Here is a 22,321-nt window from a genome sequence, read left to right as displayed (position 1 = left end):
ACTGGAGTTCTGCTTCTACAATCAAGAGAGACATCATATAGGCTGCCAGCTCCATAGATCTTGGTACACGTTTTGTCGGTGTGTCTTTCCGTCCAAAATAGTGCCGGCTACTTGAATAGTTTCACTATCCAATCAAGTAATCTAAGGCAACATCTCTAAGTTTGTATATTTGATATGGTATTGGTCATTGAGCATTGAGTTTCTTTTGTTTTCATTCTCCACTATAGACCTAGCTAGCTCATCTTCACAAAATTATGCCAATTCATGATTGTCACATTTTTCCCTTCACTAATTAAACTTAAAAAATTACAACTTTTAATCCGCTTTAACAAGTCTATCGGCTTCATAGTGTTTCTGACAGCATTTTCCTACTGCGAAGAGGGAAGTAAGAATTGCCAACAGACTCTGGCGAGGCAGAATGTGTTATATGCTATTTAATGAGAAGACATATGCCTAATTAAAAGCTGTCAAAGAAATGGTGGTGGCATCCAGACATGTTATCTCTCTTTTCACACTGAAAAGTGAGTCATCACTATGATTGGTTGCTTTTCTACGAGCTAAATGTTTTGAATGTATTATGACATGAATTGTCTTTGTTATCCAGGTCAAACAATGTGGCACTCTTCTCTTGTCTGTCTGTCCGTTTGCCTTTCCTGTCTCTGTCTTTTACATTTGTCTGTCTGTGTCTTATGTCTATATCTGTGTCTTGTTCATGACTGTCTATTGGACTGTTTATGTCTGTCTGGTGTCTGCGAGAGTCAGCTAGCAGTCAGTCTCCAGGTCCTCATTACTACTCCCTCTCCCCTGCCAGGGGACCTACACCCCCAACTTCCCAATCCTTCCCTTGCTAGTGGACCTGGGGGTCTGGACATCTGCTCAGCTGCTCTCTACTGGGCTCCTGTTACCCTGTACCCTGCAGCCAATCAGATAGAGCTGGTAAAACCACAGGCGGCACAGCTTATAGACCTAACACGGAACAAAACCATTACATAGATTACACAGAACATAACCATTACGTACACGGAGTGTACATAGCCTTCTTAATATTGAGTTGCACCACCTATTGCCCTCAAAACACCCTCAATTCATCTGGGTATGGCCTCTACAAGGTGTCAAGCGTTCCACAGGAATGCTGGCTCATGTCGACTCCAATGCTTCCCACAGTTCTGTGAAGTTGGCTGGATTTCCTTTGGGTGGTGGAGCATTCGTGATACATAGGGGAAACTGTTGATTGTGAAAAACCCAGCAGCGTTGTGGTTCTTGACCCACTCAAGGTTTCAACATCCTCCTTTAACCTGTCTCCCCCCTTCATCTATACTGATTGAAGAGGATTTAGCAGGTGACATTGATAAGGGATCATAGCTTTCATCTGGATTTACCTGGTCAGTCTATATCATGGAATAAGCAGGTGTTCCTACTGTTTTGTACACTCAGTGTATATTTGTTCAGGGGAAAGTGTGACCTCTTCCGTTTGTCGTTTAGATAAATGCTCTCGATTCACTTCCGACCGGTTGCTTTGTAGGCATATCTTCAAACTCTTTGAGCGTAATTTATGTCCATGTCAGTCTATGTTCTGTAGATCAACTTGTTTAAAACCATTAGCTTAAAGCCCCCATGCAGTCTTTGTAATTATGTTTTTAAATCACCAATGTATGCCTAACAAATCACTGTGTGTTTATATCATGAAACTAACGACAGAATATATTTGTTATCATTTATTTCCCTGAGCCTCCTTTGGCCCTTGAAATGCTCAGTCTGTGTGGGCGTTCGGAAAGAAATGTGAAGATATTTACATACACAGCCCTGATTGGCTGATTGCATGGTCCAGGGTCCACCCCCTTACCCAGATAAACAGTCATTGGTCTATTATAATCAGATCACCTTGTGATGTCATGATGTGGGCCAAAAGTTCCATCCCATCTGATGTGGCTGAAATTCCCAGATTTTTTTTCTTCTAACAGTTCTTACACAAAAAAGGCATTTATCGTAATTTTCACAATTTCAGAGTGTTATTTCGACCTAATAGTGTGGAAATATGAGAAAATAAACAGGAAAATCACGTTTAACTGCACTGCCCCTTTAAACAATGCACCTGAAAGTCTAATGCAACATGAACTCATCAACTCATTGCATTATTTGACAATAGATAAGGGACATATGTGTTTGTTTACCAAACAAAGGGACTGGTGAAGGGAGTGAGTTAGGACAAATTATAGATTAGCGGTTCCTTTTTTTCTTCTTTTTTTTTCTATCAGGCACATTAACCCAATGACTGCTGTAGCCAAGCCATGATTCCTTTCATCAACACATGCTGAGGTGCCCACTTAACTGGTTGGACATTAGCTTTAAACTGCCCTGATGGCTCCTCCACATAATTGCTGGTTTGGGATGCTTTTTAATCAAACATCCTCCCAAAAAAAGGTGATGATTAATTGAAAAAAAGACATGCAGGCAGACAGCCCCCTTACCGCTCCTTCCCTTTCATCCCACCCCCCATCAAGCTGTCATTTCAAAGTCTTATGTGTGTGTGTGTCTGTATGTCCGTCTGTGTGTCCTGTGTGATTTTGGCATGCTCCACTCAGAGCCATCTCACAATTAAGGCTATGTGGCCCAAATAGGGGACACAAAACAGCTGGCACTTTCTCAAGCCTTACATCATGCTGCCTACTCTCTTTCCTCTTCATCTCTCTCTCCCTCTTTCGGTTCCTCTCCCTTTCTCTTACATACTCTCTTTCCTCTCCCCACTCTCTCTTATTCATATTTCTCTCTCTCTCTGACTGGAGGGAACACACTTAATTGTTCTATTTGAATTAATAGGGATGTTTGGCTCAATTGCCCTCCTATCGTTGTCAAACTTGTTTTAATTTAGTTTTGCAATACTGCATTCTTAGCTGAATCTTTTTTTGCAAAGGAAAGGTAGTGTTTATGATTATTGACATGGAACCATTGCATTTCTTTTAGATGATCTTAATTTCCCCACATTTGAGCATTCTTCTCTGTTCACTCATTCATCCTGATAACCTGTCGGTATTGATCCAAGTACTGTGTTTGACTCTCCGCATACCCACCGGAACTCAGTCTAGAATCTGTTACAAAGCATTGTCTTCTGCCTGTTAACAGCACAGAGATGAATTCCTTTTTAAATGTGAGGTGAAGGAAAGTGTTGTGAGAAGTCTGAGCTCAGACAGACAGACAAGTGTGAGTGATTCTCAGTGGGCTTTTAACTCGGCACACTTCTGAAAGGCATCTTAGAAGATTCATAATGGCATGCATAATTCAGTAGCTCTCAGACTTTGCCAATAGTGCTGTGTGTGTATTAGGGCGTGTTGGTGATAGAGCTGGGACGATAAACCGAAAATGAGCGACACCGACTGAACCAACCACCTATCGTGGACATTTTTCTGATATTGTTCCTTACGATAAGATGCCTATACTGGAGAAATGTGAAGTTTGAAATGAAATAAGTCTACTAATATGGGTGCTTTGTTAATGGGACAATTGATAGCCACAACATTCAAAGTAATAATAGTAGCCGAGTTTGAAGGGGATATAAAAATGTAAAATAAATGTAGAACTGGTTCACATCAATGTTATAAACATATCTTTCTATTTATCGTTATTGTGGTAATTCAGTCAATTTATCGTGATATGGATTTTGTCCATATCGTCCAGCCCAGTGTGTGCATGACTAGAAAGTTGTGAAGATCAACTTGTATTTACTGCCTTAAGTCTGACGCTGTTGCTGGATTGTACATTGTGACTATTTACTCCGCTGTTTCCACTACTACATTTTATCTGCTCATATGCAGGTGCTGTCTAACTCCTGCTGTAGTGTTCAGGGATGAGTAAATATGTCTGTAGCAACAAAAGCCATTGTCAAATAACTTCTATGTGTTGCCTCTGGTGCTAACTTTTGCAACCGTAGTGAATGAGTCTTAACTGTGTTGGTGCGTGTGTGTGTTCAGATCCATGTGTACAGCCTAGAGACGGGCCAGTCGGAGATGTCTGTGGGGAACTCAGCGGGAGACTTCTCCTGTGTCAACCTGAGAGACAGCCCTCCTCACATGCTCATCTGTGGAAACAAAGATAGGAGGTATGGGACCGCTGTATGTGTCACCACACCAGCTGGGTACACACACACACACACACATAGGCACTATGGTGTTAAAATCTGTCTCACATACTTTTGTCTGACAAGTTTGAGCACCACCGTAGTGCCTGTGGCTCCCTTGGGTATACCTTCCAGGTTCAAGTCAGATGCAATAACTGTTTATCACAACACAATATTCCTCAACACATAATTACAACTGATTAGGAATATTGGAACGTGGAGGTGCAGATCACAGCGTACTTCTAGGGGGATCAGGTGTTTTGCAAAGTTGTGAAAAGAAAAGCAATTTTTCACACCACTGGCATACCTTGAAAAACAAAGCATCAAAATTGGTTATGAGAGAGAGGGAGGGGGGACCTAATTAATGATTGGAAGTGAAATACTCTTTGTGAAATACTCTTTGTGGCAACGAGCGTCGGTCGGGGTGGACAGTGTGTTATCTGAAGCCAGCCCATCACCTGGGGGTATTTGTGAAGGAAACAGCAGGGTGGCAGACGATGGCAGTCTCCACATTGCTGTCCAGTGGCCTCGCCATTCAGCCGCTGTACACACACACACACACACACACACACACACACACACACACACACACATGCTGCATCTGCAACCTGGCCGTCAGTATGGGGAAAGAAAGACACAAAAGAGAGCCATCCTCATCTGCACTTGTCCCTGACAGCGGGACAGGAGTTGGCAGGTGAAAGCATAGCACTTTTGGCAGAATCCTTACAAATCAAACTCCTTCACCAAATTCATCAGGCCTTAAGTAGACAGCCAAAAGCGAGGAAAGCATGTGTAGCACTACATCTCGTTGGGCACAGCCGTTCTAGTAAAGTACGACCCCCATCTGTAAGAATAATAGACCAAGTAGGAGACTCTTACCTATGTCCCTCTCTCTGATTAAGTAGTCTTGTACGTAGGCAGTCGGAGGCCAACTTGGCTGTGACCATTTGGCCTTGTCTGATGTGCCAGGGACAAAGGGGCACGAGGGAGATGAGAAGGCAGGCAGCGGGTCTGCTCTAGCTGTCCATTAGGATGGCCAAAGGCCAGGGCCTAATGCGTCTCTTCCTCCTCTCCGTCTCTCTTTTCTCCAAATGAGTTGCTCTCTCACACTCGTTCTGAAGTTTCTAGGGCGCAAACGAGGGTCCTGATAAGGCCGGGGCTGTCTGGAATACTGCCTTGATCATAATTGCCTGGGCCACATCTGAACAAACAGGAAGGATTTTGGGGACTGGGGAGGGAGAGAGGAAGGGATGGGGGGTAGAATGGAGAGAGAGCCATGGTCGTGCCCAGTGGTCCTGTACCCATAGGAAATAACAAACCACAACCCTAAAACAAAGAGAAATATACTCTCTGCTTTGTCTCCTCTATTAGCCTTCCCATGTCATAGAATCAAGTTTAATCTCATGCATTCTGTGGTAAAACATTCAATAGTTGCCAGTCTAGTTTTAAACATACCTTTATTGAGCTCAACTGGTGTTAAAGGTCCAATGCAGCCATTGTTATCTCAATATCAACTAATTTCTGTGTAACAATGAAGCACCTTACTATTTTCAATTAAAATGTTCAGAAAGAAACAAAAATAGCTTCTTAGCAACGGGCAATTCACTCTTCGCTAAGCCCTGCCCCCTTTGGTTACTGTTGCAACCTCGGACAACATTTTTTTCTATCAGGTACGTTGTGGTGGAATGTCATTACAATTGCTTCACGGGAACCCGGTACAATGTAGTGTGGCTTGCCACTGGATGGCTGAATGCACTGTCATGCACTCAAAACTAGTTTTGGAGCTAACTAGTTCTCTCAAGTCGTATCCTGATGTCGACAGCAGATGATAGTTGGATTCATAATATAGCAAACCTAGCTAGCTAACATACATTTTGAGAAAATAAAGTTATATTAACTGTCTGGCTAGCTAGCGTTAACAACGTTTGGTGGTCAAAGAGACTGATCGCTAGCAAACAATGTAACATATAATCATTTATAATAACATATCATTTCAGATTAGAAAAATACTCCAATAGGCTTTGCATTTTAGGAATCACAGTAGCAAGTACCCCATGTGCACTGTTTAAGCAATTTAACGTTAGATATTTAAACAATTTAGCTTTTTTTATTAGCTCAGTTTTGCTATAGCTCTCATTGGCTTTCATGCATTTAAAACGTGAGCTTGTCCGAGTTGCTATCCATTGGTTGGCCAAAATTCTGGGGCGGGGCTTAGAGAAGGGTCAATTTCTCAAGTAATCATTTTGTTAGGACAGTGAGTGGGGAGGGAAAACCGAACATGTGTTATTGTCAGACAGGCTATTAACTAATTTAACGCCTGGTGATGTCACCATGGAAGGCCAAAAATCGGACTCTTTTCAAACAGCTCTTACACTAAAAGGATATAATCATTTTCACAGTATTATTCCAAACTCAGTGTGGAAATATATATAAAACACTGAAAAATCATGTTTTTGACTGCACTGGGTCTTTAAGATTACAGACACTCAAATACTTGAACATAAGGTTCAATGTCATTCCTAATCTGGTTTACAGTTCCACTCTCACATTACTGTGTTGTATAGCCTCTTAGATGTTAAGCCCCCTATTTGGGAGACTTAGAGCAGTTTTGGACCCGTTGCAACTGACATTTTTGTGTACAAATTGCTCTGTAAGCCAATGGAGGCTGCTGTGGGGAGGATGGCTCATAATAATGGCTGGAATGGAGTCAATGGAATGGTATCAAACATATGGTTTACATGTGGTTGATACAATTTCAGCGACTCCATTTCAACCGTTACTATGAGCCTTCCTCCCCTCAGCAGCCTCCACTGCTGTGAACGTTAAATGGTCCCATGTCTTATAGTGCAAGAAAGCCCCATTTCTCTTTTCGCAGGGCTGACTTAAAGTGTCAGGTTTCAGACCCCATGTTTGCATATTGCATAGGGAGTGACGTGTCACATTTTCTGGCCTACAGTGCATTCGTAAAGTATTCAGACCCCTTCCCTTTATCCACATTTGGTTACGTTACAGCCTTCTTAAATGGATTAACTGAAATGTTTTCCTCATCAATCTACACACAATACCCGAATGCAATAAAAATAAATACCTTATTAACATAAGTATTCAGACCCCTTGCTATGACACTTGAAATTGAGCATCCTGTTTCCATTGATCATCCTTGATGTTTCTACAACTTGGAGTCCCCCTGTGGTAAATTCAATGTGGACATGATTTGGAATGGTACGCCTGTCTATATAAGGTCCGTAGTTGACAGTGCATGTCAGACTAAGCCATGAATTCGAAGGAATCAAGCCCCGAGTGGCTCAGCGGTCTAAGGCACTGCATCTCAGTGCTAGAGGCGTCACCACAGACCCTGGTTAGATACCAGGCTGTATCACAACCAGCCTTGATTGGGAGTCCCATAGGGCGGCGCACAATTGGCCCAGCGTTGTCTGGGTTAGGGTTTGGCCGGGGTAGGCCGTCTTGTAAATAAGAATGTTATTTTTTTGTAATTATAGTTTTCATTGGTTCCTCTTACGATATAACAACAATGCATACATTTGGCATTAAACCATAACTTGACGGACATGAATACTACAGAGCACCCTGAAAGCACCCAGACTCCCCACCCGCTTCACGCCATAGCCCCACTCCAAGATGGGCCAAATAAAAAAGAACCTAATCCTTTCTAGAACAAGGCTGCAACGCAACAAAATGTGGAAAAAGTCAGGGGGCGTGAACACCCCCCAAACACACCGCACACAAAGATGGAAAAGGAAACTTTTTTCACCCATAGCCCCCCCTCCCCCATAATAACTATTACAACAAAAGGAAAATTTAAAAATAATTTCCTACCCCTACCAGTGGTCTATGTAGAGTTGAAGTCGGAAGTTTACATACACTTTGGTTGGAGTCATTAAAACTCGTTTTTCAACCACTCCACAAATTTCTTGTTAACAAACTATAGTTTTGGCAAGTCGGTTAAGACATCTACTTTGTACATGACACAAGTCATTTTTACAACAATTGTTTACAGACAGATTATTTCACTTATAAGTCACTGTATCACAATTCCAGTGGGTCAGAAGTTGACATACACTAATTTGACTGTGCCTTTAAACAGCTTGGAAAATTCCATAAAATGATGTCATGGCTTTAGAAGCTTCTGATAGGCTAATTGACATAATTTGAGTCGATTGGAGGTGTACCTGTGGATGTATTTCAAGGCCTACCTTCAAACTCAGTGTCTCTTTGCTTAACATCATGGGGAAATCAGCCAAGACCTCAGAAACAAATTGTACACCTCCACATGTCTGGTTCATCCTTGGGAGCAATTTTCAAACGCATGAAGGTACCACGTTCATCAGTACAAACAATAGTATGCAAGTATAAACACCATGGGACCATGCAGCCGTCATACCGCTCAGGAAGGAGATGTGTTCTGTCTCCTAAAGATGAACGTACTTTGGTGCGAAAAGTACAAATCAATCCCAGAACAACAGCAAAGGACCTTGTGAAGATGCTGGAGGAAACAGGTAGAAATGTATCTATATTCACAGTAAAACGAGTCCTATATTTTACACAACCTGAAAGGCCACTCAGCAAGGAAGAAGCCACTGCTCCAAAACCGCCATAAAAAGCCAGACTACGGTTTGCAACTGCACATGGAGACAAAGATTGTACTTTTTGTAGAAATATCCTCTGGTCTGATGAAACAAAAATAGAACTGTTTGGCCATAATGACAGTCGTTATGTCGTTATGCAGAACTGAAAAAGCGTGTGCGAGCAAGGACTACAAACCTGACTCAGGAGGAATGGGCCAAAATTCTTCCACAAGCTTCTTATTGTGGGAAGCTTGTGGAAGGCTACCCAAAACGTTTGACCCAAGGTAAACAATTTAAAGGCAATGCTACCAAATACTAATTCAGTGTATGTAAACTTCTGACCCACCTTGAATGTGATGAAAGACATAAAAGCTTAAAAAATAATTCTCATTTATTATTCTGACATTTCACATTCTTAAAATAAATTGGTGATCCTAACTGACCTAAGACTGACTTTTTACAAGGAATAAATGTCAGGAATTGTGAAAAACGGAGTTTAAATATATTTGGTTTAGATGTATGTGAACTTCCGACTTCAACTGTATGTCTGTAGTCTTATCAGGCCATTTCATATTGTTTTCACTTTCTGTCGCTGTGAGAAAATGTCTCCACATATCAAAGGTAGCGAGTTTACAATTAATTTTATAAATCATTCTTTCATATGAAGCTGTTTCTGCCAAGGCCACATACAATTCCTTATAAGACGGATGGTCCTTCTCCCTCCAGTGTCTCTGTATGACTGTGGTTGTGGTTAGAGCAACTTTTAGCCAGTTTAAACATGAGCTTCTCAGTCCGTCAATATCCTTAGTGATATTCAGTAATAGCAAAGCAGGATTTACAAGTATTGTAGTACCCAGAATATCCCCAATCTTTTCCAATACCTTCTGCCTAAAGGTATGTAAGCTTGGAAAGTTAGAGAACATATGGATCATGTCACCTGTACTTAACTGACATCTTCAGCATAGTCTGGATTCTATCAAACCTATTCTGTTCAACTTCAGAGGAGTCCAATAAATCCTATTGAACACTTTAAATTGAATCAGCTTGGACCAGGCATCTCTCATAGGGAGAGCTTATTCCATTCCTCCTCTCCAAATGTTACCTCCAGGTCTTTTTCCCATACATCCTTTAGACCCTTACAAGTTCCATTAAATGCACCTAATAAGGTGGCTGTATACAGTGGGGCAAAAAAAGTATTTAGTCAGCCACCAATTGTGCAAGTTCTCCCACTTAAAAAGATGAGAGGCCTGTAATTTTCATCATAGGTACACTTCAACTATGACCGACAAAATGAAGAAAAAAAAAATCAAGAAAATCACATTGTAGGATTTTTAATGAATTTATTTGCAAATTATGGGAGAAAATAAGTATTTGGTCACCTACAAACAAGCAAGATCTCTGGCTCTCACAGACCTGTAACTTCTTCTTTAAGAGGCTCCTCTGTCCTCCACTCGTTACCTGTATTAATGGCACCTGTTTGAACTTGTTATCAGTATAAAAGACACCTGTCCACAACCTCAAACAGTCACACTCCAAACTCCACTATGGCCAAGACCAAAGAGTTGTCAAAGGACACCAGAAACAAAATTGTAGACCTGCACCAGGCTGGGAAGACTGAATCTGCAATAGGTAAGCAGCTTGGTTTGAAGAAATCAACTATGGGAGCAATTATTAGGAAATGGAAGACATACAAGACCACTGATAATCTCCCTCGATCTGGGGCTACACGCAAGATCTCACCCCGTGGGGTCAAAATGATCACAAGAACGGTGAGCAAAAATTCCAGAACCACACGGGGAGACCTAGTGAATGACCTGCAGAGAGCTGGGACCAAAGTAACAAAGCCTACCATCAGTAACACACTACGCCGCCAGGGACTCAAATCCTGCAGTGCCAGACGTGTCCCCCTGCTTAAGCCAGTACATGTCCAAGCCCGTCTGAAGTTTGCTAGAGAGCATTTGGATGATCCACAAGAAGATTGGGAGAATGTCATATGGTCAGGTGAAACCAAAATATAACTTTTTGGTAAAAACTCAACTCGTCGTGTTTGGAGGACAAAGAATGCTGAGTTGCATCCAAAGAACACCATACCTACTGTGAAGCATGGGGGTGGAAACATAATGCTTTGGGGCTGTTTTTCTGCAAAGGGACCAGGACAACTGATCCGTATAAAGGAAAAAATGAATGGGGCCATATATCGTGAGATTTTGAGTGAAAACCTCCTTCCATCAGCAAGGGCATTGAAGATGAAACGTGGCTGGGACTTTCAGCATGACAATGATCCCAAATCACCGCCCGGGCAACGAAGGAGTGGCTTCGTAAAAAGCATTTCAAGGTCTTGGAGTGGCCTAGCCAGTCTCTAGATCTCAACCCCATAGAAATTCTTTGGAGGGAGTTGAGAGTCTGTGTTGCCCAGCAACAGCCCCAAAACATCACTGCTCTAGAGGAGATCTGCATGGAGGAATGGGCCAAAATACCAGAAACAGTGTGTGAAAACCTTGTGAAGACTTACAGAAAACGTTTGACCTCTGTCATTGCCAACAAAGGGTATATAACAAAGTATTGAGATAAACTTTTGTTATTGACCAAATACTTATTTTCCACCATAATTTGCAAATAAAATCATTAAAAATCTTACAATGTGATTTTCTGGATTTTTTTTCTCATTTTGTCTGTCATAGTTGAAGTGTCCTTATGATGAAAATTACAGGACTCTCATCTTTTTAAGTGGGAGAACTTGCACAATTGGTGGCTGACTCTAAATACTTTTTTGCCCCACTGTATAAGCCCTGCGGTATGTGGTAATTTGCATAGGATTTCTATCTTAACGCTTATATTGGAATGTACTAGGAATTTGTTGTTGTTTTGTCCTACCTAAGCTGGAGATGCCTTCAAAAGTCCTGTTTCTGTATTATACTTGGACCTCAGCTCTTCAAAAGAGGTAAAAGTGTTTTCTTGATACAGACAGCCAATGTTCTTTATCCCCTTTCTATAGCAACCTTTCCAGAAAACCATGTGTCCCCCTATTTTCAATTTAGGGTTGTTCCATAACGAAGCATAGCTTATCAGGAAAGGTGAAGATCTCTCTCTCTCTCTCTCTTATGAATCTGGCTCCATATATTTTTTTAGTATGGGACAGTATTGGATTCTGGAGTCCCACCTTTTGTTGACTCAAATAATCTGATACTCCGAAATGGGGCATTAAGTTCTTCCTCCATGTCCACCCAGATTGGCCTAGTCGAGTTCTCAATAAAGAGAGAGCCTTTTTGGGAAGCTACAAAGACTTCTTAATACAATTGCATGTTAGGGAGCTTTATTCCTCCATTCTCAGTCTTTGCCTGTAATCGCGCTAGTTTCATCCTGGCCTTTTTACTGGCCCAAACAAACTCAGTAATAATTTTGTCCATGGATTGAAAAGTATAGACAGGTATGGATAGTGGTAACATGCTGATGACGTAATTCAGTTTAGGAGCTATGACCATCTTTATAACCTGTATCCTACCCCATAATGAGATTTGTACTTTATCCCAGCTCTTAAACTGGAGTTGAATTTTGTTCAATAGTGGGTCAAGATTTTCAGAAATCATGTTCTCTAGACCAGGAATTAACACGATCCCCAGGTACCTCAAGTTTTTAGGGACCCATTGAAACCTCCAGCTGAGGAGGTCATTTCTCAGACAATGTTTTGATAGTTACTTCAGATTTGGTCCGGTTTTACTTTATAGCCCGATATCTCTGAGAATGCATTTACAAGGTCCAGTAAAGGCGGTATGGAGAGTTGGGGGTCTGATATTAATAGTAATATGTTGTCTGCATAATTCAGTAGTTTATTCTCCCTACCTCCCATATTAATCCCTTTGATTGACTGATGCAGCCTAATAGCTTTTGCTAATGGTTCTAAGGCTATAATAAATAGGAGGGGCAAGAGACAGTCACCTTGTTTCGTGCCTCGTCCTACAGAAAATGGAGATGAGACAATTTTCATCACAATTTATCAAAGAAATTGGACAGTAGCTCCCACACTTATGGGGATCCTTTCCCTTTTTGAGGATTAGGGTGATTACTGCATCACTCATAGAAGGTGGGAGCTCACCTGTGTCAATCGATGTTTTCAATATTTCTGGGCTAAGCTGCTCTGCAAACCTTTTATAGAAATCACTAGGTATCCCATCCAACCCTGAAGTTTTACCACTGGGTGCTTGTCTTATAGTTTCGGTCAATTCCTCCAAAGTAATAGGGTGGTCGTGCCAATTCCTGTCTTTCTCTGTTAATTTAGGATGGTTCAGATTCTGAAAGAATGCCTCTGCTTTCTGCATATCTAAAGGACCGTCTGAAGTATAAAGTTCCTGAAAGAAGTCTCGAAATATTGTTTACTTCTTTATGATTGGTAATCGGCTTGCCTGTCTTATTTCTGATTCCACCTATTTGCCGAGTTGGTTCTCTAGATTTCAATTGTTGACTGGCCAACAGTTTTCCTGCCTTTTCATTAGATTCGTATCCATCTCTATTTCAGCCTGTACAGGGAATATTATTATATTATATTTATTATATTTAATATGATATTTTTTACTGAATAAAATATTCAGCTCTTTTTTTGTCAGATTTACCAGAGAAATGTTGCTAGGATTGGACCAATATTCCCTCTCCAGCATTTTAAGCTCTGTTTCAAGTTTATACATTTTCTGTTTATCTAATTTCTTAATGGAAGCTGATCTTTGTATCATTACTTTGCGTATGTAAGCTTTAAAAGCTTCCCAGACATGTACCTGTTTCGCACTATTGTTGTTTGTTTCAAAGAATATCGTAAAGTGTGTTTTAAGGAATTCACAAAACGCCTCGTCCTGTAAGAGGCTGGTGTTCATTTGCCAATATTTAAAATTGTATCTTTCTTCTCCTATTCCAACAGTCAGATCAATGGGTGCATGATCTGTCATAGCTATTGTGCCCACATTGTAAGCACCCACTTTATCTATGAGAGAGTGTGAGATCAGAAAGTAGTCGATGCATGAATAAACAGTGAGCATAAATATTTCCCAATATTATATTTTGTCCTGAAATCTTTACAAGTAAAATCAAGATTCATCCCTCTTTGTCCTTAAACTCTTTTTCCACTTGAACATGTATACCTTTGGAAAGGTATGAAGGCCCTATACCAGGCCTTCATCCGTGTGAAGTGTCCCGAGGTCTTCCAAGCGCTGATGCTCCAACTAGAATTAGCACGTTTTAACAACGCCAAATATAGGCATGAAATTACAAATATGCCATCTCTATGAAATGTCATAAATCAATCAAAACATCGAACATAAAGACGGGCTGATCGTTATTCTCGCAAAGAGAAGAGATTACCTTTCTCGTGGAGACTGATACATGAACTGTATAGATCCAAAAGACAGGAATGTAAACTGAGGTCAGCTACAAAAGAGAGACCGCTTTAAAGTCATAATAAAATAAAATAAACTGACTAACACTTTGGCTTGTGCCCATCACTCATGGCACGAACACACCTGTTGTGGTCTATATTGACCCACTATTGCTGTTATTAGAATGAAAGCTTAATATATGTTTCTCCCCACTATAGCCATAATACAGAATGATATGCTTGGACTATAGTCCTGCTTAATCCAGTAGTATAATGATGCCAGCTGTAAAGCAGAAAGATAAATTATAGGCAGCATTCGTAGAATAAACACTCAATGAGACTGTTACTCACAACATGGGAAGTTATATCGCCTTAGAGAAAAATGTTAGTCCATCCGTGATGAACCATAGCCTACCACGCTACACAATTTGTTTGGCCTCATTGATGTCCATGACACAATTCTTTGCCTCTTTTGGGTCTGTGAAACAACGTAATGATCCTCTCAAAGTAACCCAGAACACGGCAGGATATTGCAACGAGTATTTCAGTACCCTTTTCATGCACATATGCCTCAAAAAGTCAGGGGAAAACTCCACTTTGGTCTGCTTCCATTGAAAAGTCCTACGCTCTTTGGCTCTGAGCCGGAACTTCTCCCTGTCAGTGTATCGTAAGAATTTCACCAGGATAGGCCGGGGGTTGCGTGGGGCTGGTCCTGGGCACAGTGTCGTCGGTTTCCGATGTGTTCTCTCGATGGGCATGTTGTTAACTTAACATCCTCCGGTGTTTTATCAAATAGGTTGCGTAAAATGTCTTTCGCACAATCTTCCATATTTATGTGGATTTCAGGTAACCCTCTGATCTGAAGTGTATGTCTCCGAATGTCATTTTCATGGTATTGAAGTCGTTCTTCGATCAGTTTTTTCAACAGTGTCGTTTAGGCAGTTGTTCTTGTCCTCCGAGGTTGATGTCCTCTCTTCAGCGTGTGTAACTTGGTTGTCGAGTGTGTCCACTTTTGCTTTCAGTGCACCCACTGTATGTTTTCTTTCAGCCACAAATTCGCCCACCCGCAATTTTCTCTTTGAGTTTTTTGTGCATTTCGCGAATCCCATTTAGAACTGGGTCACCAGGTTGTTTTTCTTCACCGTTTTCCTTGCTAGCTGCAGGTGACATTTGTGTTTTTTGTCAAAAGTGTCTGCTTATGTGCATTTCTAAGTAAATTTACCATGTAACCGAAATTTTGTACAATTAAATAACAACATGTGTAAATAGGCATTGAATAATTAGTTAAAATATAGTTTGAGCTACAGTTAGCTGCTGCTCCTCGCCACATCGTTGCCGGAAGTCATTAATTTGCTCTTAACTGACTTGCCTAGTTAAATAACGGTTAAATAAATAAATAATTGTCCGAATAGCTCCCATACAGGATTGTGTCAAGGCAGAAATCTGGGGAAAGCATTGAAGGTCCTCAAGAACACAGTGGCTTCCGTTATTCTTAAATGGAAGTAGTTTGGAAACAGCAGGACTTTTCCTAGAGCTGGTCGCCTGGCCAAACTGAGCAATCGGGGGAGAAGTGCATTGGTCAGGGAGGTGACCAGGAGCCCGATGGTCACTCTGACAGAGCTCCAGAGTTCCTCTGTGGAGAAGGGATAACCTTTGAGGATGACAACCCTCTCTGCAGCACTCCACCAATCAGGCCTTTATAGTAGAGTGGCCAGACAGAAGCCACTCCTCATTATAATGCACATGACAGCCCGCTTGGAGTTTGCCAAAAGGCACCTAAAGACTTTCAGACCATGAAAAACAAGATTCTCTGGTCTGATGAATCCAAGATTTAACTCTTTGTCCTGAACGCCAAGCGTCACGTCTGGAGGAAACTTGGTGAAGCATGGTGGTGGCAGCATCATGCTGTGGGATGTTTTTCAGCGGCAGGGACTGGGAGACCAGTCAGGATCGAGGGAAAGATGAACTGAGCAAAGTACAGAGAGATTCTTGATGAAAACCTGCTTCAGAGCGCTCAGGATCTCTGATTGAGGCGGAGGTTTACTTTCCAACAGGACAATGACCCTAAGCACACAGCCAAGACGATGCAGGAGTGGCTCGGGACAAGTCTCTGAATGTCCTTGAGTGGCCCAGCCAGAGCCCAGACTTGAACCCGATCGAACATCTCTGGAGAGACTTGAAAATTGCTGTGCAGCGACACTCCCCATCCAACCTGACAGAGGTTGAGAGGATCAGCAGAGAAGAAAGGGAGATACTCCACAAATACAGGTGTGCCAAGCTTGTAGCGTCATACCCAAGAAGACTCAAGGCTGCAATTGCTGTCAAAGGTGCTTCAACAAAGTACTGAGTATACATTGTCTGAGTACTTATTGTGAGAGGTGATATTTCAGATTTGTATTTTTAATGCATTTGCAAAAACCTGTTTTTGCTTTGTCATTAAGGGATGTTGTGTGTAGATTGATGAGTCTGTTATAGCCATCACTCTGGTTGTAATTCTGATAGTGTCCACAAGATGGCAGCAGTGATGTGTAAAGTTTCAGATGGATAACTTGGAGTATGACTGATCCTCAAGTCTTTTAGTGTGAAGTCCCCATGTACATTTGGGCAAAATTCACATTCATATTCTCTTTTTTTTGCAGGAATATCGTCAAATCTGTATACTTGGACTTTGATTTAGCTTTCCAAGTATTAGTAGACATTTTGTAAGTTCAACATTTGCAAAACAACCAGTTTTCATAACTCTGAATATCCTTTATAATTTTTGTCCAAAATGAAAAGGCATGCTGTCGTACAAGGTTAGAAGCTACATTTTACGACATAAACATGGTTTCCTGATACTCCCGTAAAGCCCAGATCATTGTCTATCTAGCTAGCTTTGTTTGACCCCGATTGGTGCTTATTTGACAAAGATAGATGTTCAAGTGATGGCCGCCCGCGCCATCGGTGTGCCATGAAGGCATCTCTCTCTGACCAAATATGGTATCCTACAGGATATATTACACCCCTAATGAAATAGTGAAGTCTTGTTACCTTCTAGGATCTCTGAGGAATAGATACAAATGTGATTTGACTCGTTGAAACAATATTTAGGGTGAGCTTTTCAGATTATTTTCTTTGCAAATTGAATGAGTGGAAATACAAAATCGATCGTGCCTTCTATATTAACTTTTTTAGGATATAAAGTTATTTTATCTAACAAAACAACACTTCATGTTATCTGTGGGACCCTTTGGATAATAAATCAGAGCAAGATTTATGAATGGAAGTACACATTTCACCTTCAGAGGTGAATTTATCAAACTTATTGCGGTGAAAAAACAGTATTGTTGTTAGGAGCTCTCCTCAAACAATAGCATGGTATTTCTTACGCAGCAATAGCTACTGTAAATTGGACAGAGCAGTTATATTAACAAGAATTTAAGCTTTCAGACGATGCAAGACACTTCTATGTACCGACATTTGTTGATACTCTAAAATATGTAATCTTGACATAACGCGCTGAATGATTTGCAACTGTCCTGTCTGTGGTCACGGTTTTAAAAGTTATTAAATCTTACGTAGGCTAGTAGTCTATTAAACTTGGCTGTGGCCAGAGTCATGGAAGCTCTGTAGCCACAGTGATTTAAGCTATCCGATTGGGCAGCGCAGTAGGTGCACTCAATTTTAGTCACAGATTTGCCGGTCAGCCGGGTAGGCGGATTTTGTCTCATGGGGAAACTTTGCTTGCCCGGTGCGCAAGACTTTTGAATCAAGTGCACCTACGGTAACAGTTTAACACAAATTTTAAAAAGGAGCGCCTTAATCGTTCGTTGTCTTTTCTACAGAAATATATGGTGATCGACTAGGAATGCCTTAAAGATCGACCATTCAATTGCAATCGACCGGTTGGCGACCACTTAACGGATTTAACGGATGCAGCAATACTATACTGAACAAAAATATAAACGCAACATGCAACAATTTCAAAGATTTTACTGATTTTACATTTCATATGAGGAAATCAGTCAATTTAAATAAATTCATTAGGCCCTAATTTATGTATTTCTCATGACTGGGCAAGGGTCCATCCACCTCATGCTCATGACTGGGCCTTGGAGGGTATAGGCCCACTCACTTGGCAGCCAGGCCCACCCAGTAGGGAACCCAGCCAATCAGAATGATTTTCCCCACTAAACAGGCTTTATTACAGACAGAAATACTCCTCAACACCGTGGTCCTGGGCTGGCAGGGTACACGTGGTCTGCGGTTGTGAGGCTGGTTGAACGTTCTCAAATTCGCTAAAACGAGCAAGGTGGCTTTTGATGGAGACATGAACATAAAATTATCCGGCAACAGCTCTGATGGACATTCCTGCATGCCAATTGCACGCTCCCTCAAAGCTTGAGGCATCTGTGGCATTGTGTTGTGTGACACAACTGCACATTTTAATGGCATTTTATTGTCCCCAGCACAAGGTGCACCTATGTAATGCTCATGCTGTTTTATCAGCTTTTTATATGCCACACCTGTCAGGTGAATGGATTATCTTGGCAAAGGAGAAATGCTCACTAACAGTGATGTAAACATTTTAGAGAAATAAGCTTTTTGTGCATATGGAAAGTTTCTGGGATTTCTTCTTTCAGCTTATGAAACATTGGACCAACACTTTACATGTTGCGTTTATATTTTTGTTCATTGTAGTTTCATCTCACTGTCATATTCTCAGCCGGATTTAGCTCTCTCAAAATAAAAAAAATACTAAATAATTTCATAGAATTGAACTGACCATTCATATATGATTTGTATATTCTCATAATATTTGTACTATATACTTGAGTTTGTCCTCAAAAGTGAGTATTATTATTTTTTTTACTACCAGAAGGGTGAGTTCCTGACCTTTCTAAAACTATGCAACGTTACCAGTTACTGGTTATGGCCATCTCATGGGGGGAAAAAACGTGTTTGGGTATGTTTATTTCGGTGGAATATATATATATTTTTTTCCCCTATCATTCAACTGGTTAGTAGAAAACAAGGATCATGCTGATTAATGTGAAATAGCTTGTCCACTGGCAGCTCAGTGAAGACCAGGGCTCGCTCCAAACATTAGATTTATGACTGTCGGAGGCTGCCAGACAGTAACTTTTAAACCCCTTTGCTGAAGCGTGAGCGCCCATGAAACAACACTACTCAGCAGCCATGTCAGTGTGTCAAATGTCACCCTATCCCCTATATAGTGCACTACTTTTGACCAGGACCCATAGGGCTCTGGTCAGATGTAGTGCACTATATAGGGAGAATAGGATGCCATTTGGGACGCAACTCATGTCTTACCATACGTCTTAGTTACAATGCTAATGCCCATTTAGCTATGCAACCCTGATTCGTTTAATTTATTGAAGCGGAAATTAAATCTGCTCACCCCCAAATAAATTAAATTTGGGTAATGAACTTTTGGAAAGCTTTTTGCATGAAGTCATCCTCCGGCTGCTGTGCGGTGGAACCCAATAAACTAAAGCAGTGATGGCAACAGATGGAGCTGGAGGTCCGTGGGGCATGTTTGGCTCGTCAAACCAGACCCAAGAATCCTCCTTCGTTCTATTAATGCTACAACAGCACCGTGTTTAATCAGTTCAAAACATCTTCAATATTTGTAGCTTTGGTGCTGTGAGTGAATGAGTGTTATTGGTGGCTAAATAATTAAACGTATGTTTATAAGTGGTCTAAAGTAGAGGAAGCAGATGAAATCCCCCTCAATGTCACCTAGTGTTGGTGTTTATTCCTGTCTTTGTTGGCCTGTCTTTTCTGATCATGTCTTTTGGGTTTTCTGTTGTTGTTTTTGTAATGCATTGTTCGGAGGCACCAAGTTTCCTCTGGTAACCTAGTTAAGATGTGGCCTGAGTGCCGGTCTGTTGGTTCTATAATGCCAACTCCTTGTTGTCACTCAGTGTCGTCCCATAGCTTGAAAATAACAGCAATAGAGGTGGCAAGAGCACCAACAGATCTGGGACCAGCCTAGGAAAGATGCATCCTTTCATATCTTATTCACAGTAGTGGAGTGAATCGACCACCTTTGTCTGATCTACTTCCCGCAACATCACTTCCTGAGATGAAATGACTACTTGCTTTTGCTGTGTTCTGTTTCAGGGTGAGGGTGTTTGACCTGCGCACCGGCTCCTCTGTGACATCGCTGTATGCCCACCACATGGGCGTGACCTCCGTGCAGGCAGACGATTGGAAGATTGTGAGTGGCGGTGGTGAGGGATTGGTCTGCGTCTGGGAGATGAGGATGGGAGCTAAACTGTGGGAGATGCACAACAGGTGGGACAGCAGAGTTCTTTCTATTGGTTGCTCATACATCTATTTGTTTGTGCCACAAAAGGGCAGGTAGAATTCTTACATGTGCTATTCAGTACTTGAAATATAAAAATGTAAGTGTCTTGCCGTTCCTGTCACTTTCAAGTATGCATTGCTAAAATATTCAGCAATACGCAACATTTACCTATCAGGCTGACATTGGCAGCAAACCAAACAGGCGCATCAGTATTGATTGATCCCTTTTCAGCTCGTTAGTGAATTTGTGTGTGTGTGTGTGTGTGTGTGAAATCAAATTGTTAGTAATAAAAAATGGTGTTTGTTGTTTCTCCCTCCTATCTGTTTGCAGGCACCCAGTCAGACACTTGAGATTCAACACTAGCACTCTGGTGACAGCCAACATCCCAGACGAGAAGTCTCCACGAGGGGCCTGCATCACAGATGACGACCTCACAGCCCACCGCAGGTCCCTAATAACACCACCCAAAATTCTAATTTCTAAACTCATTTAGAGTTTAGCAAGATACTTGCTTATTTTACTGAAGATTCCATATTACACAGAGATCAGTGTCTGCATAGATGTGCCTTCAGAAATTATTCACACCCCTTTACTTTTTCCACATTTGTGTTTCAAGGTGGGATTAAACTGTTTACACTTGTTTTTTAAATGGTCAACGATCTACACAAAATAGTCTGTCAACATTTGTAAAACATGAATGAAAAATATAATACTAATATATCTTGACTACATAAGTATTCAACCCCCTGATTCAATACATGTTAGAATCACCTTTGAGCTTTGCACACCTGGATTGTACAATATTTGCACATTATTCTTTTTAAAATTCTTCAAGCTCTGTCAAGTTGGTTGTTGTTGTTTTTTTTTTACCTTTATTTAACTAGGCAAGTCAGTTAAGAACAAATTCTTATTTTCAATGACGGCCTAGGAACAGTGGGTTAACTGCCTGTTCAGGGGCAGAACGACAGATTTGTACCTCGTCAGCTCGGGGGTTTGAACTTGCAACCTTCCGGTTACTAGTCCAACTCGCTAATCACTAGGCTACCCTGCTGCAAAGTTTGAATAAAAAATGAAATGAAAAGCTTGATCATCGCTAGACAGCCATTTTCAAGTCTTGCCATACATTTAAAGCCAATTTAAGTCAAAACTGTAACTTGGCCACTCAGGAACATTCAATGTCGATTTGGTAAGCAACTCCAGTGTATATTTGGCCTTGTGTTTTATGTTATTGTCCTGCTGAAAGGTGAATTTGTCTCACAGTGTCTGTTGAAAAGCAGACTGAACCAGGTTTTCCTCTAGGATTTTGCCTGTGCTTAGATCTATTCCATTTATTTTTATCCCAAAAAACTCCCTAGTTCTTGCCAATGACAAACATACCCATAACATGATGCAGCCACCACCATGCTTGAAAATATGAAAAGTTGTACTCAGTGATATGTTTTGTTGGATTTGCCCCAAACATAAAGCTTTGTATTCAGGACGTAAAGTTAATTTTTTTGCAACGTTTTTTTGCAGTTTTACTTTAGTGCCTTATTGCTAACAAGGTGCATGTTTTGGAATATTTTAATTCTGTACAGGCTTCCTCCTTTAAACTCTGTCATTTAAGTTAGTATTGTGGAGTAACTACAATGTTGTTGATCCATCCTCCATCACAGTCGTTAAACTCTGTAATTGTTTTAAAGTCACCGTTGGCCTCATGGTGAAATCCCTGAACGTTTTCCTTCTCTCCGGCAGCTGAGTTAGGAAGGACACCTGTATCTTTGTAGTGACTGGGTGTATTGATACACCATCCAAAGTGTAATTAATAACTTCACCATTGGAAAACCACCCTGGTCTTTGGGGATGAATCTGTGTTTGAAATTCACTGCTTGACTGAGGGACCTTACAGATAACTGTATGTGTGGGGTACAGAAATTAGGTCGTCATTCAACTCACTTGGGCTCCCGAGTGGC

The 22,321-nt window shown here is 41.2% G+C and overlaps 1 protein-coding gene across 1 annotated transcript in view; it reads left to right on the top strand.

Moving 5' to 3' along the window:
* The window catches only part of fbxw8 (F-box and WD repeat domain containing 8), a 31,887-nt gene that overhangs the window by 6,606 nt on the left and 2,960 nt on the right, over positions 1 to 22,321 (top strand). The window contains exons 8-10 of the mRNA XM_064972888.1: positions 3,966 to 4,093; positions 20,183 to 20,356; positions 20,700 to 20,816. Coding sequence (XP_064828960.1) covers positions 3,966 to 4,093; positions 20,183 to 20,356; positions 20,700 to 20,816 — 419 coding nt within the window. The remainder of the gene's footprint in view (positions 1 to 3,965; positions 4,094 to 20,182; positions 20,357 to 20,699; positions 20,817 to 22,321) is intronic.

Source organism: Oncorhynchus masou, chromosome 1, assembly GCF_036934945.1.
Source record: "Oncorhynchus masou masou isolate Uvic2021 chromosome 1, UVic_Omas_1.1, whole genome shotgun sequence".
In the NCBI taxonomy this organism is placed as follows: domain Eukaryota; kingdom Metazoa; phylum Chordata; class Actinopteri; order Salmoniformes; family Salmonidae; genus Oncorhynchus; species Oncorhynchus masou.
Note: the sequence above shows the minus strand (reverse complement) of the source record. Positions and strands in the feature narration are given on the sequence as shown.